At 34.3% G+C, this 14,550-nt stretch overlaps 1 protein-coding gene across 3 annotated transcripts in view; it reads left to right on the top strand.

Annotated features, from left to right (window-relative positions):
• Positions 1-12,860, top strand: part of PDGFC (platelet derived growth factor C) — a 210,243-nt gene extending 197,383 nt beyond the window's left edge. For 2 of the 3 annotated variants that reach the window (XM_004040554.5, XM_063705620.1), the window contains exons 4-6: positions 1,596-1,803; positions 6,486-6,703; positions 11,267-12,860. In XM_004040554.5, coding sequence (XP_004040602.1) covers positions 1,596-1,803; positions 6,486-6,703; positions 11,267-11,383 — 543 coding nt within the window. In that variant the 3' untranslated portion in view covers positions 11,384-12,860. The remainder of the gene's footprint in view (positions 1-1,595; positions 1,804-6,485; positions 6,704-11,266) is intronic. The other variant, XM_055384106.2, reaches the window with a different exon arrangement.
• Positions 12,861-14,550: the final 1,690 nt, after the last annotated feature.

Raw genomic sequence — 14,550 nt, 5'->3', positions numbered from 1 at the left:
CTTCTGCTCTTCAAGCCAAGTGCTCACAGAGCAGCCCACAGAGGGCTGTGGGACAGTGATGACCCTGTTGTGCCAGGTTTCATGGATGAATTGGATTTTTGAAAAGGTCATTGTAATGGTAAAGATTTATGATGTGGATCAACGGGGGGAGAGTTTTTGCATGTCAGGTATGGGGACAGATTTAGCATAAGTTACAAAGTATGAGATGATATTATATGTGCAGTAGTCAGTGAAGAGACTAGACTGATTGGAACAAAATATGCATGTCTCTGATGAGTAGCGGATTAGAGTGGAAGGTGAGCAGAGGTCAGTTTTTGAGAGCTCTGAATGCTGTGTAAGGAATTTGGATTTTATCCTCCAGATGAGAAATCACATAGGCATTTGTCCAAATTCATCATAGGATCAGTAATATCTTATTTAGTAGATTAACCCAGGATTATGCAGCATAGAACAAAAGGAGAGAGAAATGATTAAAGGTAAGGAGATAAGGTTAGAAGCTGCTATTTATAGTACATGTTTTTAGTATGGAGCCCAGGATGGAAGTAATGAGAATGAAAAGGAAGAGCTGATGTGTTAGTGTTTTCCTATACATGGGCATTTAGATTGCTTCCAGTCTTTCTAATCATTGAACATATTTCCATGTGCATAAGTGAAAGAATATTCAGTGCTTATCAGTTACATCAGCTAAAGTGTTGTGCCTACGTACACTAACTTCTGCAGGCAGAGCAGAGGAATTCCAATTTAATCACATCCTCAGTAATCCTTTTTAAAATTCTTGCCAATCTCATCTGTGTGAAAAAGTATCCTTTTTTCGTATGTGAAATAATATCTCTCTTTGGATTTCTCTGATAATGAAGTTCAGCATATTTTCATATGTTTATTGACCATTCAAGCTTTTTATCTGTAATATGCCCATTTTTCTTCCATTGCATTTGTCTTTATTTTTGTATATTCTGGATACTAATCTTATGACAGTCACATAGTTTGTCAGTGTGTTCTCCAGTGTCCCTCCGATCTCTTAATCTTGTTTATTAGGCATTTTATATTAAAAATATATTGTAGGCAATTTATTAAGCTGATCTTTTATGATTTAGATATTTTCTATCTTGATTAATAAGTTCTTTAATGTCAAATGATTTCTAACTATTTTGTTCTAGATCTTTTGGGTTAATTATTTCTTATTCCATTTTTAATTTATATGACACTAATTGGCATAACTACCAGGTAATTTTTCAGATTAAGGAAAATGAAAAGTGGAAAAGAAAAGGAAAATTTGGTAAACTGTATTATAGTTTTCATTCTAAGTTTGTAATTGAACCATGAAGATATTTTTAATTATTTTATATGACCAAAAGATATCCATATCCCTCACGGTTGGTGGTAATGAAAATTAATGTCTTTCTCATTGATTTTACAGGAAATCTATCGGAGTTCATCTTCATGAAGTCTTTGCAGAGTAGTTATTTCTAATTGGATTCAATACAATTTTCCTTCACACATATTTCCAGCCTTAGTCTTTATATTTCTTGCATATGCCCAGAAGGAATACATTGTCGTTTTTAAAACAGTTAACACAGGATTCATTTTACTTTCAGCAATTCACAGAAGCTGTGAGTCCTTCAGTGCTACCCCCTTCAGCTTTGCCACTGGACCTGCTTAATAATGCTATAACTGCCTTTAGTACCTTGGAAGACCTTATTCGATATCTTGAACCAGAGAGATGGCAGTTGGACTTAGAAGATCTATATAGGCCAACTTGGCAACTTCTTGGCAAGGCTTTTGTTTTTGGAAGAAAATCCAGAGGTAAGCTCCCTCTTCAGATTAGAACCTCATTTAATTTTCTTAACAGCTAATGTTTCAGATTCTTCTGCCACAGCTTCTAAAGGGTAGAGTTTAAAATTCATTAGTGATATATTCAATACATTTTCTTATCATTTGAGCATATTTATATATTGAATAATAATAAATACAAAAGGAGGAACTTAGTTATAACCCAGTGGGTGTGGAAAATTGAAAGGGGGATACTTCTGAAAATTCCAGTTATATATTATCTTCAAAAATATCATTTTGATGAAGTCCTTCATTGCATTTTACAAAAATCACTGCTTACTCAAACCTAATACTTGGAATATGTTGATTTTGGGACTCAAAAGAAATTATCATAGCTGCAAAACCAGGTTAGGGATAGAAAAAGGGGATCCTCTACAAAAATGTTTGTCAACAGTATCTCCCATGGGTCAGTATTATATGACTCTGCATTTTCTAAGCCTAGACAATTCTGAAAACTATGAAAAATGGCAACGACCCAACATAAAATAGAATTCATAGTTTTCAAGGCAGGATTCATAGCAAGAAAACAAGAACCTAAAAGAACCCACACCATAATAATTTTTAACTATATAAGTTTGTTGTTGAAATAATCACTTTTGCCCATATGGGTGTATCTTTCTCTAAGAGTGGAAGTGATGTTAATTAAACCTAATTCTGCATGGCCAAGAAATTGGAAATAATCTTAACTGAGTTTTCTATAAAATTACCTAATTTTTTTAGTAACATTGGAATTGGAAAGCATCCATAGCAGACACAAATGAAAACGTATAGAAATAACTGTTTCATTACAATGCACTCAAAATATCTGTTTTAATCTGTCAGAAACAGTGAAATCTACTGCTTTGGAGAATGCAGTGACAGCCTAGAGAATTTATATGAAAGGAACAATGTTCGGTTAATTTGAGCCATTCACAAGGGCAGATTGCACCAGACTTGCTCTTCTAAACCTTGTCAGAAGGAAACCCGATTCCTGCCCTTTCCTGCTCTAAGAGTTGCAGCTTTTTTGGATCATGAGCTTTAATCTCAGCAGGTCATGTTCAGACTTGCCCAGCCCTGGTATTTCACTATGCCAACAGACGTGGTTTCCTTTTGGCAATATTTGAAATCAGTGTTCAAGTGCCTGGGCAGTTGAGTCCTGTCCAGATGCTGAAAGCTGTTACATATTTATAAGATTTGATCTTGGTGAATAACTTGATGAATAACTTACGAGCAACACTTCCCTTCCCTCCCACTTAGGAACAGGAAGATGAAGATCTGCAAGACTAGCTGAAATATCCATGAATAGAGCCCTTGTTAGCAAATTTGAAGTTGATTATCATGTTGATCTGTAAGAAGCAGGGGCAGTGAATCAGGTTCTAAACTGAGATCTAGTTTTTTGACAGCTGATTTCTGGATTTGAGCCTAAAAACCTCCCTTCTAGCCAAGGCTTTATGCCTGAAAATGTACGCCTGGTGCTCAAAGATTTTGCCAGAGGCTAGCTTGCATTCAAAAGCATCGGAAGCTGAACAGATCTTTCAGATATTCATTTAACACTTTCAAAATTGAAGCCCTTTGCAGTTTTCCAAATTTATTAACTTTTTAAGCATGCAGTAAGTGTGAGAAAAGCAGTGTACATTTTTGGAACTTTACATAAACTAAAATACAGGTGTGGGATAACATCTATATAGACAAAACCAACTCCCCTCCTGAGAGTATCTCTACAAAGGAATAAGGAGTCAAACTTTTAAAAGCTTCTAATTAGACATTGAAATAGATTTCCCACAGAATAAACATCACAGTGTTACCACATTCATCTTAGAAAGACCACCCTCAGATTACATTACAGTAATAGACTGTCTTTGGACTGAATATCTTAAAAGAATGAACAACTAACAAAGAAAAATATTACTGTTTTTTGTAGCAAAACGTATAATGACATTTGCATTTAAAAATAATGATTTTGGTTGGTGATGTGCTCAAAATCTGCATTCTTTAGAAAAACAAACTAATACCTGTATTTGTTTTCTTAGGAGATAATTATGAAAAGGAAAAAAATCTGAAGACCAACTTTTACAAATATTTGGCAGAGGGAAACTTCTTTAATATTATTATAGTTAAGCTATTCAAAAAGTATGCTTTGGTACATTATCTTTCTTTCTTCTTTTCCTTTTTCTCTTTATTTGCCTTCCCCCCCTAAAAGTACTATACAATGTTTCAAGAATGTATGACATATGACTTAACTTAACGAAGCTTATATGCATTTGAAGCCTTAGCAGTAGGCAGCATAAATTTCAAAATGAAATGCCAAATTTAAATTCCTTAATTATATTTTTAGAAAACTGTGGACTGCATAAATGCTTTACTTTTTTTTCTTTCACTTTCTTCCTCTAGTTCAGGGTTTTCATTCATACCTTGCTACTGCTACAAAAAATTACTGTATTTTCTAAGTCAAGCTTAACTAGTACGTAAAAAGGGCTTTTGACTTTTGTGTCAAACATGATAAATGAGTGGAAGCTAAGTTAAAAGTGTGTTTAAATTTTCACATTGTAGCAGGTATCACAACTTAGTTCACTTGGGAAATCTGTCTAACCTTTTATTGTGGTTAAGTAAACATTTTAAAGGGAACATATACAGTCTCATTTTCTATTATCATGAAATAGCATATTTAAAACTACTTGACATAGGTGAATATGCTTTGAGAGCTGAGAGCTTCTTCACTCACATTCTAAAGAAGTATAATTCTTAAATAAGCATTGAAGACTTTGGCAACCAGATTTTGTGTTTGTGCATATTTTAAGTCTTCTTCCTCCTTGCCCAGGCATTAAATACTAGAGAAAAGCTTCAAATAAGCTCAAATAAGTTGTTAAAATATAGTTTCAACAACTAAAGAGGAATGTATGCATATACTATTAGATCAGCAAAATGAAACCAGGTAAAATATGTGATACCATTTAGCATAATGAGCTCATTACTTTTATTAGGGATAAGTTGGCCTATTCAGAGCATTTGAAAGAAGGATTTGCTTTAAATATTTAAAAGCTTTGCCTTCACAGGATCATTTTCAGATTAAAAAGAAATCTTTCATTAGCCAAATGAAACAATGACTTTCCCTTGAGTTAGAAAAATAATTTTTTAGCTGAATAAGGTGGATTTCTTTGGTGCTTTCCTATACTTGACTCAGGTTTTAGTCTATCATATAGTTTACATACATTTCTAATTTACAATTACCTATGCATAATTTTATAATACGTTTCCTAAAATACTTAAATTATCAAAGACAATTAAGACAATATAAGTATTAAAAACACCTGATCACATGTATAACAAATCCAAGAAAATAAGCATTTGATTCTTACCTTGTCACTTAAAAATTAATAAAACTTAGCTTTTAATTTAAAAAATTGGATTACATCGTGATTATTTCTACTTGAAGCCATCTTTAACCAGAAAATAGCTTTCTTTTTTTTCATTCATGTCTGTGTTATCCATATTAGTGGAAAGGTATTTAAGTAGGCTTATTATATTTTAGATAATATTTCTAAATTTTTAAAAAACTTTATTAGGAGAAAAAAACCCTGAAGGCATATACGTTATCTGAAAGTATTCAATCTCATTGGAATTGCTTTATTTGAATATTTCTAGGGGAAAAAAATAGGCAGAGATGTAAGGCAGAAAATAAATTATATTACAAGTCTTTATCCTAATAGTAATTACCTACTATTCATGTGATATGTATAAATTCACATTGAACAGGGCATGTTATTTTGATATAATTTTCCTGAGGCAGAATCATTTTGTAGTTAAAAACAATGGTTCTTTGAGGATTTACTGCAACAAAGAATATTTTGTTTGGTCCTCAAAAGTAGGTATTCTTCATAGAATAAAGCACAAACAGCATAGTTAACCAACTTGCTAAAGGAGTAGAGGCAGGGGTTATAAATTAGATAAATTAAACATTTCTTCCACCCATTAGCAGGGGAAGGATAGGTATCTGAAGGAGTTTAGTTTAGTTAGTCTGAATTTCCAAGATGGGAAATCATTCAATGCATTTGAAGCATTGCCTTCCAACAGCTTCTGCTTTTATAAAGTATGTCATTTTTTTTCACTCATGGTCTACACAGCTGTCTTCAAATGTGCATTCTCTTCATGCTTTTTTTATATTTTATGATGGTTATTGCCATAGAGATTATAGAAAGAGCTGTTGACACATTTCAATAAATTGTTCTTCACTAATTGTATGAGCCTAAAATCCTTTTAAGAATTATACTTGTTTTTTTAATCAAAGCATTCATCATTTTGCATTTTATTCTTCTCTCCTGTGTTCTCCATGTCTATTTTTTTTTTTTTTTTACTAAGGTTAAAACGTGTGGCCTTTTTTGTCTGTATAAAGTTTCCTATTTATAGCTTTCAACTGTTTTGTTGGCTCTGTTCTTAGTATTACACAATGGCATCTCTTTACTGGTCGCTAAGTCATAATGAAGCTTTGTTTGCTATGAACTAGAAGGTCCAATTTGTAGTTGTATATCTCTAAAATCTACTTACAGTAAGAGCGGATATTGTTATGGATATTGTTCATGAAATAACGTAAGATTTCTTTATGAAAAGAGCTTAATGAAATACATTCAGACTCAAAGCATCAACATCTATTTTTCTTTGCTTTCTTTTATACCGTATAGTGGTGGATCTGAACCTTCTAACAGAGGAGGTAAGATTATACAGCTGCACACCTCGTAACTTCTCAGTGTCCATAAGGGAAGAACTAAAGAGAACCGATACCATTTTCTGGCCAGGTTGTCTCCTGGTTAAACGCTGTGGTGGGAACTGTGCCTGTTGTCTCCACAATTGCAATGAATGTCAATGTGTCCCAAGCAAAGTTACTAAAAAATACCACGAGGTAGGTATACAATTTTCTTTTTGGTTTCCTTCGGGTATTTTATGTCTTAGAACAAAACAGTGAATCTGAAATGCGTTTATGTTTGGAAAAAAGACGTGGTATTCATGGGGAGAAAAACGAGGTCTACAAATAGTTTATGTTTTTATTTTTTAAAATTAGCACCTTTAATTAAAATTCCAGATATTAGGGATTTAGAAAGCATATTCTCTGGTAGTGTCAGTGAAGTTTTTGCCTCTCATACCAAAAATAAAGTGTTTTCTGAGGGAAAAAATGAGTAAAGTTTTTCAACTTTTAAACTTTTCAAAATATGAAGGAAAAATATTTCAAAGACAAGCTCAGAGATAAATTATTGTCTACTTTGGAGAAAGGAGAGCTTTGATATTTATTTTTCTACTTGGGACAACAGAGACTCCTAAGATGACATATTCATAATTATAATAAACTTTGTATTATTCATGTTGCTTCAAATAACATGTTAAACTTTGCGTGGATGTTTTAACCTTTCATCTCTTTATTCTTTGGAATGAAAGAAAATATAATATGACATGTTAGTAATTATTGTTTTTTAGAACCCTGGAAACCTTAGAACTTGTACACTTAATGTTTTTCTTAGTGATGGAGTCTCCCAGTTAAATCCCAACACCTCCCCCAGCAGCATCATACAGCATCATGCTATCAGGAAGCCATCCTTCTTGATGAGTCAACTTGAATTTCTACAAAACATTAACATTAGACAAAGTCAAAATCTGCCCTTCTGACATCATTTCAATATGACTGCCTTTCCTTTCATTTTTCCATTAAATAAGAATACAGAATAAGTATCTACCTAATAAATAAAATGATTTTTCATATGCATCAAGATTTCAGTGAAATCCTTAATGAAGTGAAAGCCGAGCTCTAGAATGGAAACAGGGTCCTTGTCTTCGCGAATCCAGTGCTTTTTTTCCCACTTTATCAATTGCCAACACAATATTGGTGAAGGGCAGGAAAATCATGTCATAGGAAGTGTAGTTTAGGAAACCATGCATGTTTAGGTTACCTAACAGATGAGGGTTTCACTGAACACTTTATGCATATGAAAATCATTTTATTTATTAAGTAGGTATTTATTTCTTGTTATTTTATTTAGTGGAAAAAAGTAAAGGTCATGAAGTGATTTTTAAACGAAGCCAGAAGGGCAGATTTTCATTGGTGTAATTTAAAGGTTTTGTAAAATTTAAAGTTGACTTTTCAAGAAGGATGGTTTCCTGATACATGTATGGCACCTGATGCTGCTGGAGGAGGAGATGGGATATAATAATTGAAGAAAACTAAAAGATACTGAAGCATGATAGTGTTATTAATAAGATTCTTACTTTTTGTGTCAATCACTGGATCTCTTTGTGGGAAGACGTTTTAGCCAAATAAATATATTTTCTTAATGATTTTTCTAACTTCCACATAAGAGTTTTCAGAAAAGCAAGTCAGGAACCTTATATATGTATAAACTTAGATGTTGTATCTTCATTGAAATGCTGGTGTCCTACCAGTCCTAGCATGACTAATTCATCCTCAGCGCATCTGTAGGGCTTCAAAGGTACGCTATTAGAGAACTTTTACTATTTCAAAATTATTGTCTATTTTTCTTTGTTTCTATTGAATTGAGAGCTAAGGAAAACAAAAGTCACATTGCAGTGTAATGCTTGAGAACACAAACTCCAAAGCTAGACATCCCAGTTTTGAACCTAACATTTGTTTGCGTGTGACTTTGAGCAAATTGCTTAGCCCTCGTGCCTAAATTCCTCATCTATAAGGTGAGTCTCCAACCCTCATACTTTATTGTGAGGATTTAGTGGGTTGATATTTACAAAACACTTAGAATTAAGCCTGGCAATTTTCATGCCATTAATATATATTAGCTGCTCTCTCACTTATCTTTGCTTTTTCACTGTGCCTAGTCTTATTCTTTGGTTATGGTAAAAGATCAATAAAGATTTAATGAATTTTGCCCTGAAGCAGGAAAGGTATTCTGGCCAAAAGATCTACAGGATACTCTGACAATAGTAAAATATTTGTTCCTTTTTCTCTGTTCTTACTTGGCTTAATAATTTTCATCTTGTTTATATTTTTACATATTTAATTTTTTATGAAATAATAGTCTTACATTCTTACATTGTGTCTGTTTGTTTTGCACAAACAAACCTAAAAATGTACAGCATTCAGTTGCCTGATTCTAGTGCTGAATCCCTGTTCCCAGTGCTCTGTGGTTCTCAAAAGTTCAAGGTCATTTTGTTTGAACGGGTTGAGCAATGGTCCATGAGCATTTGTTCCTTGCCGGTTCTCTCTGTGTCTTATCTACTATCTTCCACAATCTCTGGCTCAGCTTCTCCCTGGACATTCCTTTTCATGGACTTATCATTTTAATTTCAACCTCTCCGTCTAAATTTTCTGAGATGAACATTAGCCCTGTTTCTTTTCTGGTGGCATAATCTATGTCCTTTTCCTCTTTAATATTGTCTGGGACCTGCTGATCATTTTCCAAGTCTACTTTTCTCCTCCAAAGTCAAAACTTTCAAAACGAGTTAAAAACAAGAACACTAATTGTGTCCTCCACCATTAGAATTTCTTATCCAGGACTTAAATTTCTAGAACATTAGAGATTCTTCTGCTATTTGTAAATCTCCATGAGCATCAGCAGACAAAGACAGGAGACTTTGATTCAGCAAATGCATCTTGGCATATGCAAGCTAGAGGAAGCAAGGATTGCAGCCTGGCCTGACTGTTAGGACCGTGTATGGTGGCCTCTCTAACCTTTACCTTACATAGTAATTTTTTTTTCCTTGCTGAATGGGAAAATGCATACAGGTGGACATAAGCATTGAAGATGTTGGCTATGCCAATATTGCAATTTATCTTACCCACCCACCCAACCTCATTCCAGAAACAATTTGTAGCAAGAGTGTGATAAGGAATAGTGCCAATATCTGAAATGTAGTTAGTCTGACACACTAAATTGTTCAAAAATAATAAATCAGTACTAACATAAAATAATATTCAGTAGCCATTGAGTTAAATTTCACATTAAATAAATAAAGTCAAAGTAATTTTTATTTTAGAATTGTGAAATAGATGAGAAAACTACTTTAAAAGTTTATAATTTCTAATAGTTATTACAAGACTTTGAAGTTTATCTCTTCAGGAAGAAAGTTACTAAATAAATAGAATGTATGAGCAGTGATATTCTGAGTGTATAAAATTATTATCTATCTCTCTAATAATTCATCTCTGGGCTAGGTACAAATAAAGTCTGTGTCACTTACTCTGTCTAAGCCTCTGTTCACTCATGTGTAAAATAGGGGTAATAATTGTAAATTACTTCATAGAATTCTTGTGAGTTAAAGTATGTAAAAACGTTATTATTGTGCCTGGCACCCAGTAAGCATTCAAAAAATGTTAGCTAATTAACCTCTGATATTACCACATACTCCAGTGAGGTATGCATTCTCTGTTTTTCTTTTAAGTCTTTAAATAGAACAGTCATAAGACTTGACTTGTGCCTTTTTGGATTAATGAACATTTTTAGGACTGGTAGCTTTTAGAAATGGCTTTATGAGGTTATCTATGTCGTATCCAAAAAGTAGAGATGCTAGAAAATTTCATATTATTTTGTGCTCTGGCCTTTGTTCATAATCCAAACAAAATACAATTTCCTAAACTTTATTGTTTCTATCATAAGAAATAAAATGTAATACACTTAAATAGGTAGCAACACCAAATACTTTAATTAATATTTTATAGAATACACAACTGCATCTTTTTGTCATAGTATTAAGAGGAAATATGTGTAGTATAAGTGTCAATCTTGCTGTATTTTTATTAAAACCTTGACAATCTGAACTGCAGATAACTTTATTTAATAGAGGCATCATTGTTATTATTGCCAAACCTCTTCTCACTGCACAGTAGGATCCAGCTGCAGGAAGTTAGCTGTGACTGGGGCTGATGTCTATGAAGTACATCTAATCCATCTCATCAAGTTTATAGAGGACTTGAAGTGTAGCCAAGAAAATTAATGAGTGGCATAATTGAGCAGACTCAGCTGTGGAGTGATCATGTTTCTTTCCACAGTATTTCTGCACTTGAGTGTATTGCATCAAGTATAAATATTTGTTAAATGTGTGAATAAATGAATGAGTGAAAGAAAGCGACAAACAGAAAAACGAATTTTATATTGGTAGTTCCAAAATACTTAAGGTGAAATTCTAAAATAGCCAGATAAATAAAATAACAATTGCATGGTGAGTCTTTCCATTCAAGTACTGTTCCTTATTCAGAGACAGAATGCTTCCAAATTGTTGGCATTAAAATGTCTGTGCTTTCATGAAACTATGATGATTTTTTTTTTTTTTTTTTTTTTTTTTTTTTTTGGTGGGAGAGTGTTTTCATAATGCGTGCTCTAGGAAAAATTAAAATGTGTGTCTTTCTTGGGCCGCAAGATTCTTTTCTAAAACGTTACTTGTTTATAAAAGCCAGTCATAGACATTCGTTGATTTTTAAAAGTGGCTTACTATTATTCCCTTTCAGGTCCTTCAGTTGAGACCAAAGACCGGTGTCAGGGGATTGCACAAATCACTCACCGACGTGGCCCTGGAGCACCATGAGGAGTGTGACTGTGTGTGCAGAGGGAGCACAGGAGGATAGCCGCATCACCACCAGCAGCTCTTGCCCAGAGCTGTGCAGTGCAGTGGCTGATTCTATTAGAGAACGTATGCGTTATCTCCATCCTTAATCTCAGTTGTTTGCTTCAAGGACCTTTCATCTTCAGGATTTACAGTGCATTCTGAAAGAGGAGACATCAAACAGAATTAGGAGTTGTGCAACAGCTCTTTTGAGAGGAGGCCTAAAGGACAGGAGAAAAGGTCTTCAATCGTGGAAAGAAAATTAAATGTTGTATTAAATAGATCACCAGCTAGTTTCAGAGTTACCATGTACGTATTCCACTAGCTGGGTTCTGTATTTCAGTTCTTTCGATACGGCTTAGGGTGATGTCAGTACAGGAAAAAAACTGTGCAAGTGAGCACCTGATTCCATTGCCTTGCTTAACTCTAAAGCTCCATGTCCTGGGCCTAAAATCGTATAAAATCTGGATTTTTTTTTTTTTTTTTTGCTCATATTCACATATGTAAACCAGAACATTCTATGTACTACAAACCTGGTTTTTAAAAAGGAACTATGTTGCTATGAATTAAACTTGTGTCATGCTGATAGGACAGACTGGATTTTTCATATTTCTTATTAAAATTTCTGCCATTTAGAAGAAGAGAACTACATTCATGGTTTGGAAGAGATAAACCTGAAAAGAAGAGTGGCCTTATCTTCACTTTATCGATAAGTCAGTTTATTTGTTTCATTGTGTACATTTTTATATTCTCCTTTTGACATTATAACTGTTGGCTTTTCTAATCTTGTTAAATATATCTATTTTTACCAAAGGTATTTAATATTCTTTTTTATGACAACTTAGATCAACTATTTTTAGCTTGGTAAATTTTTCTAAACAGAATTGTTATAGCCAGAGGAACAAAGATGATATAAAATATTGTTGCTCTGACAAAAATACATGTATTTCATTCTCATATGGTGCTAGAGTTAGATTAATCTGCATTTTAAAAAACTGAATTGGAATAGAATTGGTAAGTTGCAAAGACTTTTTGAAAATAATTAAATTATCATATCTTCCATTCCTGTTATTGGAGATGAAAATAAAAAGCAACTTATGAAAGTAGACATTCAGATCCAGCCATTACTAACCTATTCCTTTTTTGGGGTAATCTGAGCCTAGCTCAGAAAAACATAAAGCACCTTGAAAAAGACTTGGCAGCTTCCTGATAAAGCGTGCTGTGCTGTGCAGTAGGAACACATCCTATTTATTGTGATGTTGTGGTTTTATTATCTTAAACTCTGTTCCATACACTTGTATAAATACATGGATATTTTTATGTACAGAAGTATATCTCTTAACCAGTTCACTTATTGTACTCTGGCAATTTAAAAGAAAATCAGTAAAATATTTTGCTTGTAAAATGCTTAATATCGTGCCTAGGTTATGTGGTGACTATTTGAATTAAAAATGTATTGAATCATCAAATAAAAGAATGTGGCTATTTTGGGGAGAAAATTATGTGTGCGTGTGCTCAAGATTTATCTCTTGGACTCTGAGAAAATGAAAGATAAAATTTTCTGTTATGATTTTCATTTAGCAAAAGCATATGTCAATTCAAAAGACAAAAAAAGGGAAGATACCCGTGAGCCTTCTCTGCCTCTTGTTTCCAATGCCTCTGAGCAGTAGTTTTATTTTTCTTACTGGTCTTAATACAGATTTCTGGTAATTTAAGTTTCACCTGACTTGAAAGTTGTATGGTTTATGAAATGCTTGGTGATAGGTGGTATGGTAGTATGAAACTGGGAAAAAACTTGCAGGTTTCCACTCATGTCTTCATTGTCACTGGCAACTACTAAATGGGGTGAGCATAAATTGATTTGGTGCATGGATTATTGTACATTGCACACTTCAAGATATGGTTCCTCAGTTCCAGACATAGATTCCTATTCAGGGCTGGTATCTTCAGCATCCTTTCCTCAGCCTTTCAACTTGCCAGAGATGTCTAGTGTCCAGGGCCTTCTGTCTTCAGACTGCTCTTCAGGCAAGCACCCTTTTCCTGTGCTTTGACACTTGCAGTTCTGCCCTGCCTCCAACTATGTGGAAAACAAAGAAACAAAATGAGCCTATGTGTTCTGTCTTACTTCCTTACCTTTTCCTGGTTTTGTCCTATCCATATAGAGGCCAACTAGATATATGGAATATGCAACGTAGTAAGTAGTTGGCAGTTTACAACTTTCATTAGTATAGTAAAGACTACTAAGTCTTAGTAAATAGCCTGTTTAACTGTGTTTAATCCATTGTTTCCAATCTTTGAACGAAATATATTTTCCCTTTTTTAATATTTATTTTTTGTTTACTTATAAAATCTTGACAGCCAGAAGAGATCATAAAGGTAGCAGTTCTCAGTTGCCAGTCGGTGAGTGGTTACCATGTGAGGACTAACCACTTTATAATCACTTACTCATAGATCGTCCTGTGTATTTTACTAAACACACGCACACACACACATACACACATAAATAGCACATGACCCTAATTTCTGAGAAGTACAGTAAGTATTGACTGTATTGACCACACACCGTTTTGTGTATGATATCTGTTTCAAGCCTTTGTCCTTGAGCCATGGGCTGTTTTGCCCAGTGACGTTTACTAAAATAAAAGCAAGCCTTAAATGTCATGAGGCAGGTGTTCATGTCTACATTTTTCATTTCTGCATCCCATTTCTACATTCCCTCCCTCATCTAATAATTCTCATGTGCACTTGGAAAAGGTGCAAAGACCAAAGTAATGAGAAGCTACACTGTGAGAAACATCCTGGCTATGACTTGGTTACCCTCGGTGCATCCCTGTCTCCAGGTGCATTGACCGTGGTTTGGTTACCCTCGGTGCATCCCTGTCTCCAGGTGTATTGACCATGGTTTGGTCCCTCGGTGCATCCCTGTCTCCAGGTGCATTGACCATGGTTTGGTTACCCTCGGTGCATCCCTGTCTGCAGGTGCATTGACCATGGTTTGGTTACCCTCGGTGCATCCCTGTCTCCAGGTGCATTGACCATGGTTTGGTTACCCTCGGTGTATCCCTGTCTCCAGGTGCATTGACTATGGTTTGGTTACCCTCGGTGTATCCCTGTCTCCAGGTGCATTGACTATGGTTTGGTTACCTCCAGTGCATCCCTGTCTCCAGGTGCATTGACTTCTGCTTGTGA

Source organism: Gorilla gorilla, chromosome 3, assembly GCF_029281585.2.
Source record: "Gorilla gorilla gorilla isolate KB3781 chromosome 3, NHGRI_mGorGor1-v2.1_pri, whole genome shotgun sequence".
In the NCBI taxonomy this organism is placed as follows: Eukaryota; Metazoa; Chordata; class Mammalia; order Primates; family Hominidae; genus Gorilla; species Gorilla gorilla.
This window is presented reverse-complemented; position numbering and strand designations above follow the sequence as displayed.